The sequence below is a fragment of the Pollachius pollachius genome (assembly GCF_949987615.1).
Source record: "Pollachius pollachius genome assembly, chromosome: 6".
Classification (NCBI taxonomy): Eukaryota; Metazoa; Chordata; class Actinopteri; order Gadiformes; family Gadidae; genus Pollachius; species Pollachius pollachius.
The window spans coordinates 6,869,777-6,896,471 of record NC_136939.1 but is presented as its reverse complement, the minus strand read 5'-3'; the positions used below and the strand labels follow the sequence as shown (position 1 = coordinate 6,896,471).

The window sequence follows — 26,695 nt, the reverse complement described above, 5'->3', positions numbered from 1 at the left end:
CTCCACCACTAAAGTTTCAGAGGACGGGGTCCCAGCCAGGCCAGCCGAGTTGCCCAAATGGATTACTGCGGCGTCCGACGCATATTGTTTTCCTATGTACTCATCAACGGAATATTAATAACATTGCAATCCAAAGAAGGTGCGTGGTTTTACTCTCTTTTGGTTCATTCGTATCCATTCAGAAATCAGTGTCAGTTCCAGCGATCGCTCAGGTTTATTGAAGCAAGCGTGCCATGATGTGCGGGGTAAAGCCTACCAAACGGGCTACGACTTGGCATACATCATTGCATGGGTCTTTAGTTTTTGCAAAATAAATAAATAAATAAACTGTTGTGTTTAGTTACAGTTTTTATTTAGTTACGCTCATCATTATATATAGTATTCTGTGTTTGAATTCGCTAACTGGAAGGGTCCAACACCTCTATAACACGTGCAGTCAGTAACGACGTACGTTGTTAAAGTTTAATTGGTTGTCACATGTTTAGGTGTTTCCTGGCATGTCATTGAAACTAAGAGCGATCGTTTTTGTATTTTTTGTATTTGTAACATTATGATGTCGATCAATTCCTCTATTTGAAACTCTGTTGTATTTTAACTTTCTCGTGGTTAGTTTGGTCAGTTAGTCATTGAAATCACGACTCAGGTTGCTCTGCTCTGCTCTGCCTTGCTAATCTTCGACCTCTTCGTCCCCACAGAAGTACTGCTGGATATGAAGGCATCGGGGAGTGAGCTGGGCTGGTTGACATGGCCCTCCGAACAGGGGGACAAGCGTGGGGTAAGTACAGATGTCTCCCAATGCAGTCTGCAACGGGGCCTATTTAACATGTCTTTTCAGCTGCTTGTTACTGCATCTGCATCGTATTCTCTGGGTTACCTCAAACTAAGTGTGTCTGTTTATTCACCTGGCCTAAAGCCTGTTACCCTTTAACTAAAAATACCATCATGAGTTTAGTTGGTGGTGGAAGAGGTCTGAGCCAAAGCATTGACATGGAGTGAGGATCTCTGCAATGAGAATGCTTGTGATTGTTTGTGGTTTAAGGCTTAGGCCCTTGAATTGACTGGAATTGTAGGTTAGAGGGCAATTAAAATAGTCATTTCTGCATGCATGGGGTTATGCGCGTGTATGGTGGTTGTCAGAGATGCAGCCAATCAGTCATTACATATTCATTACGTTTCAGACATAATTGTAGAAATAGTAGCCTGTTACAAACCTACAAAATTTGTAGGATAGATGGAGGGGTTCATGTATTTATCACTTTCCATTCGTATGCAGAATGCAAATCGGCTCATACTGTGCAGATTCATCATAGGCATGTTTGAACATGTAGTGCCAAAACAGAAAGCATGGGCTCTTATAGGCAAACATCCCCGTGCAACTTTTTTTCACCTGAAATAAAATAAAGTTTTTGTAAAAGAAAAACTAAAAAAACTTTTGTATACGTTTTTATTTGTGTCTTAACACAGTAAGCAGGCGTAATGTTGATGTACATTGTGAGGAATTATGATAAAGATCATTTGAGCTCGACTTTTAACAGCATCCCAAAATGCTGGCTGTGGTGTTGCAGACATTAGCAGAGGAAACTAACAAAGCACATTCCTGTCATTAATAGCAAAGTGGTAACACGCATGGAGTTAACTATCCCCAGGTTGCTTTGAACCCTACAATAGTTTACAAAAGTATGCGTTCCGCTTTTGCTTCTGGTGATCTCATAGATTAGACCCCTATATGTCACCAATGTCTCAGTGAAAATTAAATGCCAAGCCGTTTTGTATCTGTTCAAAAAATGTATCAGAACAAAAAACGATGCTCGCAATATATAAATAATTCATAAAGGTAGAAACCAAAGGTTTATTGTTGCTGGAAAAGGTTTCCCTGAAATGTTCATCATCAGTCCAATAAACCCTGTGGGATCTCTCTCTCTCAAAGCATTGTTTTTGTTTCCGGGCTTTAAACTGAAGAGGTTCTGCTTTGGGGGTGCCACATGTGGATTATAACAGGGGCCCCTATGGCACACAAGTCCTATAGGGCTCTGGGTTAACACTACTACACATGAGGTCATCGCGTGGGTGAGTTCCTGTCTAACTTTAACGGGGGGGGCGTCTCTGCGTGTGTGCTGTGTTTCAGTGGGAGGTGGCGCAGAAGACCCTGAACGGCTCCCAGTTCTACTCGTACTCCGTGTGCAACGTGGGCGAGCGTGAGCAGGACAACTGGCTGCGCACCACCTTCATCCAGCGGCGGCCCTCGGCCTCGCGCGTGCTGGTGGAGCTGCAGTTCGTGGTGCGCGACTGCAACTCCTTCGACGGCGCCTCGCTCACCTGCAAGGAGACCTTCAACTTGTACACGTCGGAGGCGGACGCCGACGTGGGCACCACCTTCCGCAAGGGCCAGTTCAAGAAGGTGACCACCATCGCGCCCGACGAGATCACCCGCAAGAACTTGCAGCCCGTCAACACGGAGACCCGCGTGGTGGACGGCCTGTCGCGCAAGGGCTTCTACCTGGCCTTCCAAGACATCGGCGCCTGCGTGGGCATCCTGTCCGTGCGCGTGTACTACAAGACGTGCCCGGCCACCGTCAAGAGCCTGGCCAGCTTCCCCGAGACGGTGGCGGGCAGCCAGCCGCTGAGCAAAGTGGACGGGGTGTGCATGGAGAACGCCGTCAGCGAGAAGGTGCCCCGGATCTATTGCACCACGGACGGGGAGTGGATGGTGCCCGTCAGCCAGTGCCAGTGCAAGCCGGGCTACGAGGAGATTAAGGAAGTGTGCCAAGGTAAGGCTCTTTGTTTCTTTGGGCCTGTTCTGTCCTGTGGGTGCTGTGCTATTATTAGAGTCATTGATTCGTTGGAAGTTTGAATGGGAGACCGCTCATGGAGTTTGATTTTGTGAATTCTGTTTCGGTTCAAATGGCGGTATGTTCCATGAGGCGTTTGGTATTTATTACAGTGTCAGTAGTATGTTGATCGTCGTGCTGACAAGGTATACAATGCTATCACGGGTGGGGTATTTGTCATTGCTCATTGGAATTCTCCCTGTGGCTAATATGACTCCTCCGAGGCGGGAAGGAATGCCAGGCTTCCCTTGTTCATGTCACAACACCATCCCTGACCTTGAACCAACCAGCATGGGGAAATCTGGAAATAAAAATGCGCACATTTTTGGGGGAGATTTACGATTACATTACCCCATGGTTAGGGTTCAATTCATGCTGAGGACAATGCAGTGTTAACGAGTCCTCTCGCTCCGGCAGAGTTTGGTGTTGTCGCCCCGTTTCATGTGCGCTCACCAGACTGCGGTTGAGCAAGCGTTTGACTCTGAAGCTCCCGAGGGACTGTTGAAACCCACCGAGAGAGGCCCTCTCCAGTGTTGTGGTGGAGCGCGGTCGGGAACAGAGGCCCTGATCAAACATCTGTGGGTGCTACCGTACCGGGAAGGATGAACGACTTCAAGGCAAAGCGGGGGAGGTGAAGGCGGCGGAGGGGGCAGGAAGTCACTCCCGAGGGTCCCCTGCACGTTCTGCACTCCCCACAGGATTCAGAGAGAAGAAAATACGGACCGGCCTCCACCCTATTCATCACAGAGCGAGCCGGAGACAGCATGTGGGTCTGTCTCTACCGGTCTATGTTGAGCCATCTCTCTCTCCCTCTCTCTCTCTCTCTTTCTCTCTCGCGCTCTCTCGATTCCGTGCTTGGTCCCACTTCACTGACTTACTGAAGGGCTTAATGAGTCAGTATTTCTGCAATGGTTGGGTGGGTCATGGTCGTGCTGCAGAGGTTTACGTATGAAGGAACTCACTGGCCTGCTCGGGCTTGTTCGGTGCTTGTTGTTTCATGACGGAACACATATAGGCTTTGGCACAGGTACACTTATTTCTCTGCACACGCAGGAACGCACACACACACACACACACACACACACACACACACACACACACACACACACACACACACACACACATCTATATGCACTGGTACCACTTGACAACATGAGCCCAATATTCGTGACTGATTCAAATTCACCGGCTAACCAAGCAAGCAAATCCATCTGTAATGGATTCTTCTTCAGCAATCTTCGTCCACTTGATCCCCCAGTCGTAGCGGATAGAGATGAGCAATGATGCTATCATTTCAGCCTTGGGAGGCTCCAGGGTTAGCAGATGCACTGTAGAGGAGGAGAAGGAGGAGAAGGAGGAGGAGGAGGAGGAGAAGGATGAGGAGGAGGAGGAGGAGGAGGAGGAGGTTAGGGCGGAATGCGGCAAACTGCACACAAAGACGACAGTGGAGGTTTTTTTTAGGAGATGGGTGTGATATTGTTTTTTTTCTGTAAAAAAAAAATGGTGAGGAATGGAATGTCAAGGTAGGGGAACAATAAAGCTTGTGTTTCAACGGAGCAACTTGCTCTGCGGTCGCCTCCTCCCCTTTTTTCTTTTTGGCTTAAATCAGTGCATTCCTGTTGTGTTGACTGAGAAGGAGTCAGAGGAGGAGGCTCTGAGATTGCTACAGACCTGTGGAATTCCCGCAGGGTGAGAAACACCCCAGGTCAATCCCCCCCACCCCACTCCAAGGCGTGGCGGACAGTGGGCGACCCGGGAGAACAGCCAGAGGTAGAGCCGGATAGATGGACCTCCGCTTCCCAGATTAATGGAGTGGTGTGAAGCCAGCAGATACACACACACACACAAATGCATGCACATGCACGCACACACGCACGCTTAGTCACACACACATGCACGCAGAAACACCCACACACCCATAATCACTCGCACGGTCAAACACACACACACACAGACATGCACGCAGTCACACACACAAATGCGTGCGTGCAGTGACACATGCACATGTTCAGACACACACACACACACACACACACACACACACACACACACACACACACACACACACACACACACACACACACACACACACACACACACACACACACACACACACACACACACACACACACAATCATTCATTCATTCATTTTTAAAAGATAGAGCTAAAAGTTTCGATGATGGTTTTGGGTAAAACCTAGATAATAGAAAGTGATGGTTTTTCTTTGGCAGCTGCTCTGCGTTCCTGACTAATCATTAGTCATTGACAATTGCAAGAACATTAATAACTATGGCAAGTACTAACTCCTCTGCTTGGTTATTTATATATATATGTGTGCCTAGAATTGGCAGTGACTCGTGTTGGAGGATTAGGTGTAGTGGGATGTAATGGCTGGTTGGTTGAGAGGGGGGGGGGACTTTCCATGGAGTTCCAGTAAATCCTTTATGGGTTCAGTCTTTTTTAAAGTTCCTCTTCCCTTTCCATCCTCTTCTGCCTCCCCCCGCCGCCTGTCCTCCTCCGTCCCACCCAAGAGTGATGAAGGAGCAACAGTTTGTGACTAAGCTGTAATTGTTTGACTGCCTGCGGTGAGCGCAGTGCTTGTGGAGGTAGCAGTTGACTCGGGGTGTGTTGGAGCGCTCTGAACGGAAGTAACTTCTGGTTTTCTTCAGGGATTTATTTTTGTCATGTCCTCATCCCTCACATTCTTTCTCTCTTTCTGTCTCCCTCAACTCCTTCTCCCTCGGAGCTACAAGGAGCAGTCTATGCATACAGTCTATGCACCGTGTCTCTTTTCAATGCGTATATTTGCTTTACATTCGTGTGTGTTAACACATGAACCAGTGATTCCGGTTCAGCGACTGCTATTTTCTACTCCGAACAAATAAAGTTGTTTTGCTGGATTTGACTCATTCAATTGCAGTGCTTCTGTTTTCGTTGGCCATTGGTGCGGCTCTTCTAATGTGACAGAAATCTCACATTGCAAAGTTTCCCATGCCTAATGCTAGGGCTGTTTAGGCTGTCCAGTGTCCACTGTTCCCTTCTCATCCAAGTAGATAAACAGTCGATTTCCCCCACGAGGGACACAGAGATAAATACAGGCTTCTTTCGCCTGTTTATTTGTAGGAACTCTTTTTCTTGATGGGGGCAGGGGCGAACATAAGAGGTCATCCCAGGGAAAAAGCAAGCGGCCCCCTTCTCCCCTAGGAGAGATAAACATGAGTTGGCCAGAGGCTCCCTCAAACTGGTCTTTGTCGCTAGTGTTTATTTGAAGTGTTTGATTATGAAATGTGCAGTCAAGCACGTGGGAATTCTTTCAACAAGGCAAGGGTCCTCTGCATAGCTAGGCAATAACAGAACACATATCGCAGTAGTAATGATATAAACCTGCAACAGAAGAAGATAAATCAACTCTCTGTCAAGTATGTAATGAATTGCTAGTAGTAATGCCATTATTTACAAGATCACGGACAATACAAGCATTATACTGTGCAGGCAGGCACAGTTTTGAAGGCCTCCGGCTCTTTGGCTAATCAATGTTCAACTCAATGGAAGGCTTGTTTTGAAACAGATACAAAAATTGAGGTCCTCTGGGAATTTATGTACTGGAGAGAAGTCAGGTTTCCTTTACTCTACTCATCTTTGTTTCCACCTCTTGGTAAACGCGGAGACTTTCAGAGGATGAAACGCCCGACAAGATCACTTAAGGCTTTGCGGGTTGCTGCGTGGTTGACAGATCTGGTGCCAAGTTAATGTCGGCCTCTCGGGTCAGACCCAGGCAATCTGAGGTAATAGGAAGACAGTGATTGAGCTGTGGGTAGGAGGGGCGATGTACTTAGAAGATGTGTGTTTTCATGTGGTGTCACGCTGCATCTCTGGTCGGAGACGTTGCGGAACTCCCCAAATTTCTCGTCTGGGATTAATAAAGTGTTTCGGTATCTTATCTTAACTACACCACTGTCAGTTAGGATTAGAAACGTCGCTGGAGACTGCACTCTCGTAATGTGATTAATCAAAAACGCTGAGATGTTTGATGAGGTATTGTTGCGCAATACAGTTTCAAACAAATTGAAGGTGTGTACACAGTACATTGCTTGATGATCAGGTTATTTATGTGTCTTAACTGCATTATGCAATGGAGAGGTCTTCCTGGTTCCTGTCCTGTCCTGTCCTGAACACAACGGGGATGACAAGCAACTGCATTTTGTAGGCACATGTGGTCATAAAGCACCACGTGGTTTGGGTGGCGACCAACTCTACCCCTCAGTGTTTCACTAAGAAATAGGGAAATAGTGTTCCAGGTGGAAACACACTTTCATTTCAATAACATATTTTAGATCAATTCAATTCAATTTCACTAATATTCCACATTCTCTCAGACATGAAACTAATCATCTGCTCCATGGGCCAATCAGCTGTTTGTATTTTACATTTTTTCTTGGTTTTATGTGGATCCACACACACACACACACACACACACACACACACACACACACACACACACACACACACACACACACACACACACACACACACACACACAGGCCACGGGGGGCCTTCCTCCTGATGGCATTCCGGGGCCTGGAGCGCGTGTGTGTGTGTGTGTGTGTATGTGTGTGTGTGTGTGTGTGTGTGTGTGTGTGTTTAATAGGTGTGGGCGGGGGTTGGTGTGAAGCTATGCAGACCGCATTGTATTGTGCTGCCGGAGTGTGAGGTCAGCATTTCCTTTCCCCGTGTCAGTCGCTTGCTGACCCCCACCCCCCCCCACCCCCACCCACCCCCACCCCACCCACCCACCCCCACCCCACCCACCCACCCCCACCCCACTCCACCCCACCCGACAGGACGAGCCGCGGCGGAAACCGGAGACCAGCTAATCCTTCTGTTACTCCACGACCCGTTGGCTCAGGGCTTTCCATTGTACACACACACACACACACACACACACACACACACACACACACACACACACACACACACACACACACACACACACACACACACACACACACACACACACACACACTGATCAGCCTTCTCCATCGGCTTGATTTCATTCCTCGCGTGGAAGGGTTCCTCTTTGGTTGATGTTTTGTACTTTTTAAGGTCTAGACGAAGGACAAGAGGAACCAACATGGGTAAATGAGGGACAAGTATGTTGATATGGAGAAGTAAAGAACAAAATGCCACTCGGCTAAAGTTCCCAGCAATAATCGAGTCAAAGCCTTCCTCATAGCTGTACCTTCAGCCTTTTGGCATCTGTTAAAACCCTTCCAAGGCGTTCCCCCCTCCTCTTCGGGACCAGAAGTGTGACAGAGGAGAGCGACGGGGGCGGGGGTATGTGTCGGTTAACGACCTGAGATGAAAGCCAGGCCGCAATTGTAAAACCGATGTAATGCCCCCCTTCACAACGGCTCCATTGGCCTGCTAATCCTTTTGAATAATGTGACCAGACCGCATCCCCCAACGCCCGACTCAACTCCTACACCTTTTGCCCCCTGCCCCCAACCCCTTACACCACCCCTCTGACACCCTCCGCTCCCCCCGGTGACCCCTGGCTTGTATTACCTCCTGTTCCATTAACCCCGCCCGACACCGTGCCATCGTGCTAATTACACGTCCTCTCCACGCAAACACGGCATGACGCATTACATTCGGGGGTAGGCTTTTAGAGCACCTCAGACAGACGTGGGGAGGCAGGGATGGGGTGGTGTATGGGTTCGGGGGGGGGGGCACGTCCGGAGCAGTCCAGCGGTGGGCCAGATGTGGAGCTAGGGGGCGGGGGGGGGGGGCAGTCTCTCCGGTCAAAGAGTCCCCCTCTTCGGGCTTCCAATGTTCGCGGCGATCCCATCCATTATTCGGCCCTGTGTTTATTTTCGCCTGCGGCCGTCCTTCATGTGGTCCGAGGTCTCTGCGTGTTTGTTTAGGGTCGCCCCCCTCGCGTCCCAGTGGGTCGCTCCGTACCGTCCGACTCCGCCGCTAGCCGGAGGCTGTCCTGACCTCTCCTAGCCCCTGAGGAGGGCGGAGGCGGAGGACTGGGCTCCATTGTACTACCCCCCCACCCCCCATCTTATTCACCTGGAGGGCTGTGGAGTGGCCATGCTACCCATTAAGGTGTCCGTCCCACCGTTCCATCCATCATTCTGCCTATCACATCCATCTTAACTGCTGCTGACAGACGAAGAGGGCCCCTGTGTTTTAGCAGCGCTCCGGAGCCACTCAGGGCCCCCCCCCAACCCCGTCATGGAGCCGGGGCCCTGGATGGAGTCGCTCACGATAAACAAACGGGCCGTGCCGGGGGCCTCTCACATGACATGAGACCCGCAAGCAGGGCACTAAAGTACGACTGACTTTTGGGGGGAAATGGAGATTTAAACGATGTTTTGATTTGGAGAATGGCTTTTTTGTCGTAACAAGGAGAAATGTCTGGGGTTAACCAGATGTACGGGGGTGCTCCTGTTCTGGTTGCCGTGGAGCAACAGGGCTGCCGCTGCTGGAGGGTGGGCTCTGATTGGCTGCCGTAGGAAGGAAGCGTCGCGTTGGCCTCTCACTTCCTGCTTCCTGTTGTGTCCAGCAGCAAAAGACGCACAGGCGCACACGAATTAACACCCACCCACCCACACACACACACACACACACACTCGCGCGCGCGCGGCTCAAAAACACTGACACCAGACGCCAGCGAGGAACTATTTCCTCAGTCACTGGACTTTTCTCTATTGTCGAGGAATTCCATTGTCAAACGCACCGGATCCCGACCCAGGCTGTTGACTTATCATGTCTCAACTGGAGCGCAATTTACCGTCACTGTGATTCATCATCATCATGTTGTTGACCTTCCCCTCCGGGGAGAACCCTTATGAGCTGAAGCTCGGGCTGGGAGCTACAGTAGAGCAGCCCGGCCCTGGGCCTGCTGCCGCTGCCGCTGCTGCTGTTGCAGTCGGCAGTGCAGGGAGGAATGCGCGGTGATTATAGGGTCTCTCGCTGCGCGCAGCCACCGGCTCCTCGCTCCTCACCACAATGCATTGCAGCGGGGACATGTGGGCCGGGCCTGTCCCGCCAACAACGGATCGAATCCTCTATTCACGTTCCATGCGGCATCTTCCTCTCTGCTCCCATTTTTCCCAACTGTGTGTGGCTGTTTGTCTGTGTGTGTGTGTGTGTCTGTGTGTGTGTGTGTGTGTGTGTGTGTGTGTGTGTGTGTGTGTGCGCGAGCGCGTGTGTGTGAGCAGTGCACACCCCTCGACGCAACAATGTGGCTGTGTTTAGTATTTTTCTATTTATTTTGGACGTGGCCGCTGAATAGCGCGGCGTTGCCCCTGTGCCTGCTGGTCAGGGATGAATAGCGATGTTAATAGGTTAGCGAGCAGGCCCTTTCAGCCCCCGAGCGGGGATCGTGGAGGGGGGAGGAATTTGGGGATTACGCAGAGGTCTGAGGGTGGGAGTGAGAGTTGCTGTGGGGCGGGGCGAGTCGGGGGAGTGAGGGATGTGAATTGGGAGTCTGAGGCGCCAGCTGTTGCTTCCTTTATACTCCTGAGCCCTCTGTGGTTTACAGTATGGCGGGCTCCTTCTCTCTCCCTGGGCTCCTCTCAGTCTTGGCCCTTCTGTTGCCTCTAGAAGTGACTTCTGTGGCCCCTGTGACGGCTCCCCTGTTAATGAGTGCCAGAGTGGGGCCCCCAGATGTTTGTGTTTGGGTTCCATGTCTTTCATTTGCTGCTTCTTACCTTTCGGGGTTTAGTTTTGGTGTAATTCCACAGAGCCTCCTGCAATCAGAGCTAAACACACACAGGTCCCGATATTTCTTCTCATGACTAAGGAGACATTGTGTGTGTGGGAATGTGGTCTGCGTATGCGTGTCACATTTGTCCAGTAATGCGTGATACTGTACAAATGAAAGATAATATCAGGTCTATTGTCATGCGTAATATGTAGCTATTTGATGCTTCCTTTTATTATGCAAATGTGCATATTTTCCATGCAAACGATGCCCTTTTTAAATCAGCGAAAGAGAAAGAGGTGTGAGGAGCAGCGATCCAGAGGCTTGAGGGAGTGCCTGGAAGCACATACAAGGCCCACACGGCGACAGGGCTGTGAATGGCACCTCTTAGCTCATGCACATGCTTCCCTTCGCTCTTTGTTTGTTTCTTTGTCGGTCTCATTCTTTCATTCTCGCAGATTGAGCGACAATGAAAGAATGAGCTCGTCAGGACGCAGAACCGCACGCAAACAAAGGGAGACTTCAAGGGGGCGGAGTAAATCCATTCGCCACGCTGCGAATGGACGCGGCCACGCGCTGTCACATTATGCGCGGGGGTCACTCGCGGCTTCCAAGTGAACTCTGACCCGACTTGACCGCAGCGCAAAGGAAGGACAGGCACTGAAAAAAAAATACCAGCTCAGGGAAGGCGATCTGTCACCTCTGTCCTTGACTCTCCTTTGAACCTGGCCTCTTGGTTGGTCATACTTGAACGGCTTGTTTGTCTTGGAAGGTTTCTCTCTCTCTCTCTCTCTCTTAATCTGTGGCAATCAGTATTATTCATGCTGTCAGTATGTTAGGATTTATGTCTTCCCTCGGGTAGAGCTTCCTAGTTTCTCTCTCTTTTTTGCGACTGTCTAAAACGCAGTTTTAGTGAGTCAAACCATATTTATGTGGAATGTGTGTGTGTGTGTGCGTGCACGCGCGCTCACATGTTCTTGCGTGTGTGTCTTCATCTTTCACATTTCCACAATGCCCGCACGACCCCCCACCTACCACACGCAAACGCACATATACACATGCACAGACATGCAGTCCTGCATGCCCACTTGACATTTTGCGGTATTCACGCACACACATGTGCATGGGGCGGCGTGAATGATCACCCTCCACATGCGCGTGTGTTTCGTGAGGCTGGGACGGGATAGTGTGCCGTGGTGGCAGCCAGCGAGGTTAGAGTGGAGGAAGGGCAGAGGAATCTGCTTCTTCTCCTATTCACAACTCTCTTCATAGGCCTCGCAGGACATTTCACACCGTATTAAGTTCATATTTCACAGCCGCAACGCACAGCTGGAACCTGTCGCACTATACTTCATTCTGAGGGGGACGTGTGAAATCAGCCAGCGCTAGTGTTTCAGAAGTCTGCTGTGGGGGGTGGGGCAGGGGGTGGGGGTCGGGGTATGGGTTCGGGGGGTCTCCCGACCGAGGAAAACACAAATACACTTAAGCGGCGACAGCGAGCACAAAGGACGCTCCCTTTGTCGTCGGTGAAGCGCTGTTATGATTGGGCTCAGCCTCCGTTTCCCATTGAACCCGAGCCCTGGCAGTGAGCGGGGAGGAATGCGGGGAGACGGGTTGTGTTTGTCAGGGGTCTGTTGGAACAGCGCGCACAGCAGAGGTGCGGAGCGTCGGCTGTCACCCGTCCCGTGTGAGGCGGCGGAGACGTGAGACCTCCGGTGTGCAGACGCTTCCACGCGCGAGAGGGTCTACCCGCACGGGGATCGCCTCCCCACACCAGCACCGCGTCTTGTTTGTCTTCTTTTCTTTCTTTCTTTATTTGCGAGTGGTGTGCTGAAATGTTTTGTTTTTTTGTTCTCTTCTTTTATTTACTCTTTATTTCCATTTCTGTCTTCTTGAAAATATACGCATTACTAAGACAGACTTCATCTGATTGAGAGTCATAACTTTAATCTCACCCGCGTCTTGCATTTGGAAGATGTAGTTATGTATTTATCAAGTCATACATTGGTCACGGTCAGAACTATAAGTCACGCGATGTAGCCTGTTAGGCCGACCAAGTTTAGTGGATACTCTGTCAGAGTGGGCCGTTGTGTTTTTACAGAAGGAAAAGCCCACACTGTTTTGCTTTGCTCCCTTAGGAGATAAGGTTCGATATAATAATTACGGCAACATGACATTAACTGTTTTAATGATATAATTGTGGGAGCGTGTGTGGATGATGGCTGCTTTGATTACCCTCACCTGGCCGAGTCTGATTGGAGTCTTGGGCTGGGTGAGGCTGCAGACCAGTTGCACATTGAGCAATCAGTCTGCACAGGTTCATCCAGCCGTCTCCACACGCACTCTGAGAGTTCTCCCAGATGGCAACAACTCCGGGCCCTGTATCATTATGAAACCTTTGCAATAAACCGGATTTCTAACACCACCCCCCTCCGTCCTTTGACTGGTGCTGCCCAAAAGAGGTCACTTAGGTTTAATGTGGCAGTCACCTCGGTGGCGTGTAGTAACAGACATGCTACAATAATTATGTGAATGATTGAATAATATCAAACCTGATTGTGCTGTTGAGTTGAGAACTCTACCCGTACTCTGCGTGCATGGCGATGCATCTCAGATTATTGTGATCATCATTTATTGTATTTAGTATAAGGCTTATATATTGTATAATACAAACAAATTATTGGTTTGAGAGACATTTTTTATGCTAAATATATTGCGTATGATATATACAGGCAGAATAAGCAGTTACAGTACATTTCACAAATCAGTGCTATCTGATTGCAGAACGGCAGTCTTTGCCATAGCCTTTGTGGGCATATCATCTCACATCTCATTTATCTCCCACGGATGGGTGCTTGCTTCTCTCGTCCCGGGCGGTGTGGTGAAAGAGCCAGCCACTAAATCACCATGGAAATGGAGTTCAAAACGGGGCTGAGCCACGTGTTCGTCATTTGCCAGCGCCTATCTCACCCAAATCTTGTACAAACCCGACCTCTGACCTCTCGGGATGGAGACCACACAGCCTCTGAACATCGGGGGGGAGGGGGGGGCGGCATCCCTGACCAGCAGGCAGAGGGGCAACACCGCGCTATTCAGCGGCCACGTCCAAAATAAATAGAAAAATACTAAACACTGAAAGACAATCCTCTGTATCTTCTGTGTTTTCAGAGTGCCAGCCTGGCTTCTTCAAAGCGGCCACACCCAGTGAGAAGTGTGAGCTGTGTCCCACCAACACCCAGGGGACGGGCTACGGGGACGCCGTCTGCCCCTGCACACCTGGCTTCTACCGGGCCGAGGAGGATCCTCCGACAGGGCCCTGCTCAGGTGAGACGGCAGCCCTGCCAGAGGCCTGTCCTCTATCGTCTGTTGGAGCTGCTGCCTCGTGAACCACCAACAACCAGAGAGAGAAGTCGCCTTCAAGGGCCGACTTTATGTATAAATACATCTATAATCTACACAGAAAACAGATGGCTTTAGATACTCATTTCAAGATAAGATGAGGTAATAACTAATGACTTCTAGGAAGTAGTAGAAGTCATAAATAATAATAGAATGACAATATAAGTATGCAGAAAATATGTAGTCAACGGCAGAATTCGAGGAATAGAAGTGTTGATGCAACGTTTAGATTCTGCCAGAGTTAGTGTTGGTGGTTACGGTCTTGCACTGACATCGTATTAACGCAAAATAATTCTTTGGTTATTTCATTATGCACCTCAAATTATATAAGACGTGCATACGTTTTTTCTATTAGAAAATCAAAAGCAAAAATAAAATAATTTGTACAAATTTGTAAAAGCAGTTTTTCTCATAAGCAAAACCTAAGCACCAAAACAACAACCAACAATCCTCCCCTGGGTCCCATCTCTCCTTGACCCCCTAAGGCGCCCTGTGAACCCCTCTCTCTCCACCCCCCCAGGTCTGCCCGGGGCCCCCCAGGACCTGCAGGCCACCACCACCCAGCTGTCGTCCGGCCGGCTGCTGCTGACCTGGAGCCCGCCGGGGGAGACGGGCGGCCGCGCCGACCTCACCTACAGCGTGGAGTGCCGGCGCTGCGACGGCGCCGCGTGCCAGGCCTGCGGCGAGAAGGTGCGCTACGAGCCGGCCAGTGCGGGGCTGACAGAGACGCGCGTGTCCGTCAGCCAGCTGGACGCCCACCTCAACTACACCTTCACCGTCAACGCCCACAACGGGGTGTCGGCCGCCGCCAGCAAGGCCTCCCCGCGGGCCCACGGACCGCCCTCCACCGCCGCCCTCACCACCAGCCTCCAGTACACAGGTGAGGGAGTCTGGGAAGGAGGAACCACTGTGGGGGTCCAAACTGGGGTCCGGGGACCACTTTGGGTCACCAGATGTGCATATGGGGGACGCTCGCTTGATGCTTGTTTTTTGTTCGATCAAAAAAAAAGCAAACTCAAAGGTTTTAGAGGTCTTGAGAGCGTGATATGCACGCGTATGTGTGTCTGGTCATTGACTTTACACACTGATGTTGATTGTATAAGATGATTGTGTGGAGGCGGTTGCAAGACAATGATGTAAGACGTTGCGGTCGCAAAAAACGCTCAGACCTAAAAGTGGAATCAAAAAAAGGTGTGGAACCATTGGTGACTCATTGACTCGTTTTAAATCCCTAAATAACGAGACCGTTTGTCATAAAACCTTTGACAAACATTACAACATTGTCTGCATTTAATGCTCTCGACAAGTCTCTGTAATAATTCGGCAGGCGAAGCGTGAGAGAAGTCTGTCGACCTGTGTTGCACCGTGAGCGATGGTTGTTGCTTCACGCTTGTGTCTCGGCGCTCCTAGATCCTCCCACGGTGACGTCCATGCGTCTAGACGAGAGGAGACCCACCAGCCTCTCCCTGTCCTGGGTGGTGACCCCTCGGCACCGGGCCTCGCCCAGATCCTTCCGCTACGAACTCACCTACCGCAAGAAGGTACAGCAGTCTCGCGCCCCGTCCTGGTCCTCACTGCATGGCACCCCACCGTCATGTCATTAGCATCCATTAGTTTGCATAACAACGTCTTAATGACGTTCATTGTTTAATTCAATTTGTAGTAATGTATTGAGAAACGTGGGTATGTGCGCTGTTAAGGTTAGTTCAACTTGAAACGTGGGTATGTGCGCTGTTAAGGTTAGTTCAATAAAAGTAAAAAAATATATATATATTCCGTATTATAGATCAAATGTTTTGGACTAGACAGAGACTAGTTCGAGTCACTTCTCATGTGGATTTTGGAAAATGTAATTTGTTACCTTGGAACAGTATGGTATAACGTTTGTTTGTACAATTGCCCGGTTGACAATATAATGTACGAAGATAAATGTTTCAAATAACTTTGAGAATATTGCAAAGTGGAGCCGGCATTTGCAATAAATCTCCCACGGCGGACCGTCCTGACTCTGGTCCGATCCGACAGGACGACAACCTCAACATGACCACCTACACGGTGCTGGTCCTGGACAGGACCTCAGTGCGGGTCAGCGACCTGGCCCCCGCCACCACCTACCTGTTCAGGGTCCAGCCCATCACGGAGGGGGGAGCCGGGGGCTCCAGCATCGAGGACGAGTTCAAGACCCTGGCGGACGGTAACACAAACTCCCCAGCTTGCTTTGAACTAAGCTTGGCTTCTATTCCTTGTCTAGGGCGGCACGACTATGACAAAAATAATGATTGTTTATTTTGACCGATATTGTGATCATGACTATTCATTGGGATTGATGGATTATCGATTTTATGAGTTATTCGATTGGGCCAACTTTATGGAAAAAAAAATAGATTATACTAAAGCAATTGCTGAGTTATAACTGTTTTTAATTGGATTTTATTGTAACAGGCGTACACATTCTGATGTATTTATGCTTATATGATAAATAAAATAAAATAAGCAATGTATTAATGAATTGAATCTTTCACGATTAGCCAATTGAAGAGGCCAACATCTTGATTTCCATTTATAATATGCAATCTATTTTAAGCCTTATCCTCGTCTGTTGAGAAAGACGTTCAAAACTAGTTATGTTGGATGTCTCTCAACAGCCGAAGCACCGAACTACACCACGGCCATCTTCTGGAGTGTGGTCGCTGCAGCCGCCGTGTTTTTCATCGTAGCTGTGGTTCTGTTTGTGCGCCAGCGGTAAGCACACTGGCCACTGACTGTTTCTACCCACTGTCTTCCCTCTCTCTCTCGCTCTCTTTCTCTCGCTCTCTCTCTCTGTCTCTCTCCCTCTTTCTTTCTTTCTTTCTTTCTTTCTTTCTTTCTTTCTTTCTTTCTCTTGCTCTCTCTGTCGCTGTACCTTTCTCTTGCTCTCTCCGTCTTTGTTTCTCTTTCTCTTGCTCTCTCCATCTCTCTCCCTTACTCATTCTCTCTCTCTCTCTTTCTCTTTCTCTTACTCCCCATCTCGCTCTTCTTACTCTTTCTCTTGCTCCCTCGCTCTCTTCTCTCTCCCTCTCTCTCTGTCTCTCAACCTCTTCCGTTTCGACATCTATCTTTTTTATACTTCTGAAACAAACATAATCTCTTTCCACTTACTCTCCACACACACAAGGGAAATCTAACATCGTGGGGGATTTATTTTCAACGTTCTGCACATATCTTTCCTCCCTCCTTTGTCTTACTTGGTAACTGTGTCCGGGGCGCAATTGAAGGGCCCTCAAACCGGCCTTGTCATCGCCCGCCACTTATTCCCTAGTTAGCGGCGGGGCCATTGAGCAGGAAGGGGCCCGGAGCGGCGTCATTGTGGGTGATAAGACGCGCCCGGGGACTTTGTAAAGGTGACCCTGTGCTGCATTGTGTGTCGAGCGGCTCCGCGGCCGCCAGCCCTTCTGTGCTTTAATCGGCTCAGCAAACACAAGTCGGACGGCAGACTTTATCCGAAGGGGGGCCGGCTCTCTCTCAAAGCAGCCAGCCCGGCGTCTTTATGAGGCTGCCAGGGACGTGTTTCGGTTGCTATGCGGCCGTGGGTTCTTTTTTTTTTTTAATGAAACAAAAGCGGCGTGTATACAATGTATTTGAATATTAACAGGCTTTGGTTCTGTGTTCTTTATTCAGCAGGAGGAACTCTCACTCCCGGCAAGGACCTGAGGACGCCTATTTCTCAACCTCAGGTAAACAGAAGAGAGTGTGGGATCTTTGTATATTCTTCTTATTAAGTGATACTATTATTATTCTGCCTCTCTGTTGTTTGCCCACAACCGTTTTATTTATTTTTAGGCTTAGTCTTCTACACACAAATCCTGACTCTCTCTTCCTCCCACCCCTGCCCCACTCCAGAGCAACTGAAGCCCCTGAAGACCTACGTGGACCCCCACACGTACGAGGACCCCAACACGGCCGTCCAAAAGTTCGCCAGCGAGATCCACCCCAACCACATCACCAAACAGAAAGTCATCGGAGCAGGTGAGTCGGGTCAGCCTCCCCCACACTGAAACACCGTCCCAGTCCTACCCGGCCGTGTGAACGATCTCCCTTTCCCGATCCGCTCCGAGTCGTCCCGTTTGAAGCGCAGCGCGGTGACTGCCGCTTGTTGCTCTAGCGGGGCTTAGCCTCTCAGCGGCGGAGCTGTCGACCGACGGGTTTAGACACAGTTGCCTCGCCGAGCAGCGCCTGCCGGTGGAGGCTGGGCTGTTGGTTCTGGCACCGATCTAGAGGTCGCACCCTCCGTCGGACATCAACGCGGAAGAGCAGCCGAGTGTTACATAAGATCTAGTATCATGTATCCAGTGTAATGATATGACAGAGAAACACACACACCCCAGGTTCCCATCCACAGGGAAGTCTTCCACTGTGATGTGACATCTGATCTCCCCAACACCGAACCCACTCATGTCTCACGAACACACACCATTGTTGATGCGCAAACACACAAACACACAAAGGCACAGTCACACAATCGCCGACTTGCATGGATGCACACACACCGAACCCCACACCGTCGCTGACGCACATGGCTGCACACACACAAACAGACACATACACACACAGACACACACACACACATACAATCACACACACACACACACATACACATACAATCACATGGATGCTCACACAGAGAACCCCACACCGTCGCTGACGCACATGGCTGCACACACACAAACACACACACACAATCTCAAACGCACACACCTCCGTGCAAAACATCCCATGGCGAAACAGACCGGAGGAGACTTCCCTGTTTACTTGTTCTCGGTTTCAAAGGACACCCTGACACGGAGCGCCAGAGCGGAGAAGATAAAACACGCAGAGGGGAAGGGAGCTCTGTTATCATAGGCTTCGGTTACTCAATCAGCCTCCGCCCCCCCCCCCCCCCACACCAGGCGAGTTCGGCGAGGTGTTCCGTGGGATCCTGAGGGCCCCTGGGAGGACGGAGGGCCCGGTGGCCATCAAGACCCTCAAGCCGGGCTACTCGGAGAAGCAGAGGCAGGACTTCCTGTCGGAGGCCTCCATCATGGGCCAGTTCTCCCACCAGAACATCATCCGCCTGGAGGGAGTGGTGACCAAGTGTAAGCAGCGCCCGCCGGTCTGTCGCTGGTCTGTCGCTGGTCTGTCGCTGGTCTGTCGCCGGTCTGTCGCTGGTCTGTCGCTGGTCTGTCGCCGGTCTGTCGCCGGTCTGTCGCTGGTCTGTCGCTGGTCTGTCGCTGGTCTGTCGCTGGTGCACCTGCGCCCCGCGTTGGTTGATTCTCTGCATTGTCCCCTTCTTGGGGGAACATGGGGCTGTGGGGTGAGGTTGGGGGGGTGTCCTCTATGTTAGGGCTGGGCGATTAATCGAATTTTGATCGCGATTTTGATGTTAGCGTCAAACGATCACAAAATTAACATGATCAAGTTTTTCCGAAAATTATTTTTTTTAATTATTTTTTTAAATTAATGTTTTATAGAAAGGGCAGAACAGCTGGATACATATCTGTATATTATTTTAGATTGGAACATTTTCTTTTGACCATTTTGTGTATTTTGTATTTTTTTAAGGCGAAATTTCTAAGTTCTCAGTTACAACGTTTTTTGGGAGAGACAGAATAAATACAACATGTTTTCAAACTCAAAAATAATCGTTTGAATAATCGTGGTTTCAACATTTACCAAAATAATCGTGATTATGATTTTTCCTGTAATCGAGCAGCCCTACTCTGTTATGTTTTCCGATTTTCTAATTAATTCGTTAACATAGTTATTCATTTTAACTATTGCTAGGATTTCATTATTCTTTAATTCTTTGGGTCGTTAGCCCAATTTTACTGCCCTCACTTTTCTATGTGTATGGGTGAGATACCTATTTATGGATATTTATATGTTTGCCTCCTTTCTTCTTATTCTGATCTGCAGTAACCTATTACACCCAACCAGTCGTATGGTCGTGGGTTCAGCATGTGATTCTGTATTTTGTGTCTGTTTGGATGTAGTCAAACACGCCATGATCGTGACGGAGTACATGGAGAACGGAGCGCTGGACAAATACCTGAGGGTCAGTGGTCCCATCGGCTGGGAACGAGAAACCGTCCTTGTACAACTTCCTGTGATTGTCATTGAGGACGCAGTGTTTACAGCGCCTACCGCGTGGCGGCCCTACCAGGATACAACATGCGACGCACGATTGCACACACACATCTCATGAATGATAGGTTTCGATACACACACAGAAACACACACACACACACACACACACACACACACACACACACACACACACAAACACGTAAATCTCATGAATGTTGGTTTCGGTCCACACACACACACACACTCACTCCTATCTCCTGACGGTTGGGTCTGGTCCACACACACACTCCTATCTCCTAATGGTTCTGGTCCACACACACAAAGACCTATCTCCTGATGGTTGTACTAGTCCACACACACACTCCTATCTCCTGATGGTTGTACTGGTCCACACACACACTCCTATCTCCTGACGGTTCCCTGTCCCCTCCGCTGTAGGACCACGATGGGGAGATCCCCTCCATCCAGCTGGTGGGGATGCTTCGAGGTATCTCCGGGGGCATGAAGTACCTCTCTGACATGAGCTACGTGCACCGGGACCTGGCTGCCCGCAACATCCTGGTGAACACCAACCTGGAGTGCAAGGTGTCCGACTTCGGCCTGTCCCGGGTCCTGGAGGACGACCCCGAGGGCACCTACACGACCAGCGTACGTAGCTTTGACTCACGTCTGAAGTCTGTTGTCATCGGCTGCTTTTGTTCGTGGTTTGCGGTCGGTTCCGGCATCGCATGGCTCAGCCAATGGAAATGAAGTGTTTGAGATTGGAGGTGAACTTCCAATTGACTGTTTGAATATTTAGTGTATTTTGTTAAATGTCCATATGACCCTTGATAAATTCAGACACAGATAAGAAGGATTTTATTGATCCCTGTTGAAGATGAGTTGTTATGGTTGCTCAGTTCAAGCCAGAAACACCCAGGAAATAGAAACACTGGAAATAGGACCACAAAATACAATAGGGATATAAATACTCTAATGACCAATCCGATATGCATTTAACCAACAACAGAATGTAATAGAATATCAGTTTGTTTGTAACTGAACTTAGGTAAAGTAAGTGACTCCAAAGTGAAGTAAAGTGTCTATTAAAGGTGTATTGAATGCATATCGCTCATGTCCTCTGGATATGATAAATAAGTAAAAGGGCTGAGTCCAAAGTGACTGAGTTAAAATGACATGACAGTTCAGAGCGACTCCCTTCCGGGAGTGAGCGGTGTGAAAGAGTCAGACCGGCCCAGGAATGAAGGATTTCTTGTTGCTTTCTATGGAAGTCTGCGCTGCCGATAGTCGGCTGGTGAACTCTGTTCTGACAGTTACAATTAATCCATCAATTAAAATAGTCACGCTGCTTTGACTTGTAAATCAGATTTAATTTCAATTTAAATTAATTATTTATTGGCGCTGCCCTAACTTAAGCTGTGGGTAAAAAAAACTGTAACATTTTTCAATAAGGGTACATTAATTAACCATTTATTAACCTTAGCAAATGCAGTTATAACAATTACAGTATAGAATAAGCATAGGGGTTAAGGGTAAACTTTACCTCAGCCCTATTCAATGTTTAAAGTTAGTTAACATGAACACCATAACTTTAGTAAACATGAATACCATAAACTAAGTTAACACGAACACTATTCGTAAACATGAACACCACCTAACACATGTTAATGAATGGTTCATTAATGCAGCCTTACTGTTAAGTGTTACCAAATGCTGCATCCTGACATGAGTGTGAATGTGATTTTTTATTTTTTTTTAACAGGGCGGCAAAATCCCCATTCGCTGGACGGCCCCCGAAGCCATCGCGTACCGCAAGTTCACGTCGGCCAGCGACGTATGGAGCTTCGGCATCGTGATGTGGGAGGTGATGGCCTTCGGCGAGAGGCCATACTGGGACATGAGCAATCACGAGGTACAATCCCGTTAACATAGCAACCTAAGGTACCCCCACCGGGGGCCTCGTTCCCCTAGCGCTCATCACCCGACCCGTGTGCTGCGGGTGAATCCTTAAGGCTTAGTTATGGCTCCACGTCGACGCAACGCAAGGGGGTTTACGGACTCTCCTTGCGTCCACCGCCAGGGCCTGACGTGCGCCTCCCAAAAATGGTAACCTTGCGTCGAGGCAACGCAGCAGCGAGGGCTGTGATTGGTCTGCTCACTAAAACCCGAAGGAGAACCAACACAGGTTCACGATTGCGTCGAAGCGTCTGCGGAGTCATCGCGGTGCATTGACGTGGAACCATAACTGAGCCTTAAGATTTAGAATAACAATACAAGTGATACAAACACACATGTGTCAAGACGTTGGTGGACTAACCAGAGGGCGTGCTTGGCAGGTGATGAAGGCCATCAACGAGGCGTTCCGGCTGCCGGCGCCCATGGACTGCCCCTCGGCCGTCTACCAGCTGATGCTGCAGTGCTGGCTGCAGGAGCGCTCCAAGAGGCCCCGCTTCCCCGACATCGTCAGCCTGCTGGACAAGCTGCTGCGCAGCCCCGACTCCCTGAAGACCATCGCTGACTTTGACCCCCGGTATGAGAGAGAGAGGAGAGGCGCACACACACACACACACACACACACACACACACACACACACACACACACACACACACACACACACACACACACACACACACGGTGAAACGGGAATGAAACGTGTCGAGTTTTGCCGCTAATTAAATTTCACTACTCGAGGCTTATTTGTTGACTTCAAATCGTTGCGTTGTCATTGTGTGCAGGTATGTGTCGGTTTTGTGTGTGTGTGTGTGTGTGTGTGTATGTGTGTGTGCGTACATGTAAGAACATGAAAGTGTACAGAGATGACGAAACGTAATTGCAACTCCCCTCCTGGAACCGCACCGACTGGTTCCTCAACACCGTTCCACTGACACGATAATTACAGCCCTTCGTCGTCGTCCTTGCCTTGCCTTGCCTTGCATGCCGGGAGCAAGGCCTGTGCGCCGGGGGGAGGGTCACGGGGTTCACGCTTGTGTCCTTCTGTCCAGGGTGTCCATCCGTCTGCCCAGCACCAGCGGCTCGGACGGCTCCCCGTTCCGCTCGGTGTCGGAGTGGCTGGAGTCCATCAAGATGAGCCAGTACAGTGAGAACTTCGCCTGCGCTGGGCTGGTCACCATGGAGCAGGTGTTGCACATGAGGAACGAGTAAGTAGAGGCCGCTGTGTGCTTTTTAAAAGGGGACCTGAGTTGGGTCACATGACCGGGGGGGTCACAGGGGTCGGTTTAGCTCATTGACCTGTAACCGGACAGTTGCTAGTTCAATCCCAGGCTCCTCCTAGCTATAGTGTCGAGGTGTCCCCGAGCAAGACGTGCATGGTTGACTCCGCTGTGTTGTGTGTATGAAACGTTGTAAGTCACTTCGGATCAAAGCATCTGCTAAATGCCCTAAATGTAAATGTTAAAAATGTAAATGACCAAACAAAAGTGCTTACCCCTTCGTTATTTGAAGGTATACTTAACATTTAAATAATCTGTGTTATAATGAAGCTTTAAATTATAAATATGTATTATGTAATAGTAGTCCTGCAGTGGTAAGCATCAAAACATCACCACCACCGTCCTACACTATTGTCCAATAACAGGACACCGCAGTGTGGTTCATCCGCATATACCGCACTTACCAACAATGATTCGATAAGAGTTACTTATCAGCTATAATATATATTTTTTCCCCATCAACTTGAAATCATCTCAAATTAAAATATTATTTTGCAAGGCACTGAGCATATTGTCTTTGCGTTGTCAAGAAAACCTCTGTCTCATCTAATGTTGGATTTGTCGCACCCTCATTCGGATTCCTTAAAAGGCAGCAGCTTCCTGTTATGGCAAAATAATGCTGACCCGTGGAACGTTATTGACCAATCTGAATCAGTATTCCACAACGCTGTGCTATATTAAAAGCTATTTTTTGCATTGTTTTAATAAAACGTTTTAATGTGCCAAAAGCACATAGGGTGTTTGGTCTCGGCTACAAAAAAAACCCAAAGAAAAACCAAAACGATTGAGGAAAAGAGTGGCAGCCTGGTGGCAGTGGCTTGTGGTTTGTCCTCCCTCCGTCTGTCCACCATTCTCCCTCTCTCCCAGCCCTCCACCCACAGTGCTGCGAGTCCTGGGCAGCAGCAGCCACTTTCCACCCAAACCGCCGGCTGTGCAGGGCCGGTTTAGGGCAAGGGCCTTTTGTGGGGCTCTCTGACATTAAAGACGGGAAGAACGGAAAAGAACAGAGAGAAAATAGAACGGGACCAGAAGGCACTAGGGAACAACAAGGGTAGTAGATCGACCAGATGGGAGAATGTACAAATATCGACAAAAAGCAATCCCCCGGAAAGCCTGTTTTGTGAGTTCGGAAAGAGTGTTCCCCCCCTCCCCGCCCCCCGGTTATCAAATCAGTGGAGATAAGCGTAGCAGAACCACGGCGGTGACACCGCGGTCGACATAGTCCCAATAGTTTGTGAAGTCCCCTAAAGTTAGAGCGGGCCAATCGCAAGGCACCAGGACTCATCCCTCACCACATGAGAGAGAAAGTCCTGCCGCGGAGGATCCGCTCCGACCGAGGCAGTGATGCCAGATGACACCCGGGTCACAAAGCAGACGCGGCGGGGGCCTTTGAAGCGGGGGCGGGTGCGGTGCTAGTGGGACCGAGGCCCCCGGAGTCTCCCATCTGGAATCATCTGGGAGCCCTCGCTAACCAGAACCAGCAGCTATTTACGACCCTCCCTCCGGTCGCCAGACGAGTGATTCATGGTCGACTGGGATAATCCTCGTTAAGTAATTAAGGGTGGTGATTAGGGCTTTGAGTATGGGCCTGCCATCGGCGTCTCACCCTCCACAACACCCCCCCGTACCCCCTGTTCCTTGCGCCTCTCATTAGAATAGTTGGTCCCTGGTGGTAAGGGAGGGGGTCCAAGGGGTTACTTGTTGTAAAGATTTGTGTTTGGCTTTGTTGCATCGAATTAGTAGTTATGATGACAAATCTGGATATATACCACTGTTGTGTCATTCTTTATCACACCAGTGGGTCAGTAGGTCACATTGGGTGTTGGCCGAAGGGTAACCTTGGAGACCGCAGTCTTATGACGCTATAGCAGGATATACGGGCGGAGATGGCACCGATCCTGGGCCGGAAAACAAACCATGAAAGGGGCGGAGTTACGCCTTGTTTCCTTTTTCGAGACATTCTACCTCAGAGAGACCGATTCGCCCGACTGGATGAAGCTTTCAGAAGGGGATTTTCCACACTGACCAGTCTGAATGATGTTAATTTGAAACAGACCCATTTCTAAGAATGTCCGATCCGGGACAGGATGTTTAAGCTTGTTTTCCCATTGGGAAAATTGTACTAGTGCTGGCCAAGTTCCTGTACTTCTGCCTCCAGCAACATGATTGGTAGAAACAATTACAAAGTCAAAAGCCTTGTTTGCCCAGATTTGCTGGTCTGCTATCAGACTTAAAAGTTTCACTCTTTGTGAGACTAGCCAGTGGTTGATAATACGGTTGGGCCTGTTGAATCAAATGAAGGACGTGTTTGGAAAGAGGAGTGGACTCACTCTTGTCTCTCTCTACTTGTCTCTCTCTCTCCCAGGGATATCAAGAACATCGGAGTGAGACTCCCGGGCCACTTGAAGAGGATCGCCTACAGCATCCTGGGCTTGAAAGACCAAACCAGCACTCTGAGCGTCTTCGCCATGTGACACTCGCCACCAATGGAGCAAGGGGGGGGGGGGAGGGGGCGGGACACACTGAGCGAGTAAACCTCCGCGTCGCTAGGAAAACACACGGGCCGTCGGCCAATCAGGAGACGAGCTGCAGGGACAGCTCTTGATTTCGCTGATTCAGACGCGAACGCAGCAGCAAGCCCTACAGGAAATAATACAGCGACAAATATAGCATGTATATACACATAATTACACAAAGATCACAAGAGCACGGCTTATGCGTTTTTTTCCCTACAGAAGAGTGCCTGTGGTTTACGTATGGTGAGATACTAATAATAAACCAGGCCGGCTCGGTGTTGACGAATGGAAGGATTCTAGGGTTAGCTGCGCCCCCCCCCGCACTCCCCCCATGATGATGGTGATGATGTCATCCTGGCATCTCTCTTAATTGGCACTTTGGTCTGTTTCCTCCGGTAAAAGGGTGGAGCGACGGTGAGCTTGGGCTTGCCAGAAACTAAACCTGGAGCGATCGCCTTGCTAGGTGTTATCGGCAATGCCTTAGTAGTACCGAATATTAAGCTATGATCCTATTGTTGATTTTGTATGAGAAGACACACACACACACACACACACACACACACACACACACACACACACACACACACACACACACACACACACACACACACACACACACACGGTACTCTACATGTACAGTTTCTTCAGGCTTGTTATAAGGCTATTACCTAACACATTCAATCAATAATTTGAACATTTTCCTGTAGCACTTCAGTAAAGCATCATTTTTGTTTTGAGGAGGTTTCAATCTAAGTCGAAATCTTACATGATAACATGTACAACTGGATGCAGCATTGAGATATTTTGAGATAGGTTTAATTTTGAATGCATCTTTTTTTCCTGGCTGTAGCATCTATGATGAGCAATAGGTTGAAGTTATCTTACATAATTAGACCTCCTAATA

General features: G+C 49.3%; 1 protein-coding gene across 1 annotated transcript; it reads left to right on the top strand.

Annotated features, from left to right (window-relative positions):
• epha2b (eph receptor A2 b) lies at positions 1–26,411 on the top strand. The gene is made up of 17 exons (XM_079738693.1): positions 1–139; positions 696–775; positions 2,126–2,768; positions 13,712–13,867; positions 14,463–14,822; positions 15,353–15,483; positions 15,968–16,136; positions 16,588–16,684; positions 17,600–17,655; positions 17,822–17,947; positions 18,868–19,053; positions 19,951–20,012; positions 20,483–20,692; positions 21,807–21,956; positions 22,381–22,574; positions 23,048–23,203; positions 25,641–26,411. Exons 1-17 carry the CDS (start codon positions 58–60, stop codon positions 25,747–25,749), a joined length of 2,967 nt encoding a protein of 988 aa, XP_079594819.1. The 5' UTR covers positions 1–57; the 3' UTR covers positions 25,750–26,411.
• The last annotated feature ends 284 nt before the right edge of the window (positions 26,412–26,695 follow it).

Bases quoted from the DNA above. Each gene is read 5' to 3' on its own strand.
- epha2b (XM_079738693.1), top strand. From the start codon at position 58: ATGGATTACTGCGGCGTCCGACGCATATTGTTTTCCTATGTACTCATC. The intron at 2,769-13,711 runs GTAAGGCTCTTT...CTGTGTTTTCAG, and splicing joins GATTAAGGAAGTGTGCCAAG to AGTGCCAGCCTGGCTTCTTC. The intron at 23,204-25,640 runs GTAAGTAGAGGC...TCTCTCTCCCAG, and splicing joins GTGTTGCACATGAGGAACGA to GGATATCAAGAACATCGGAG.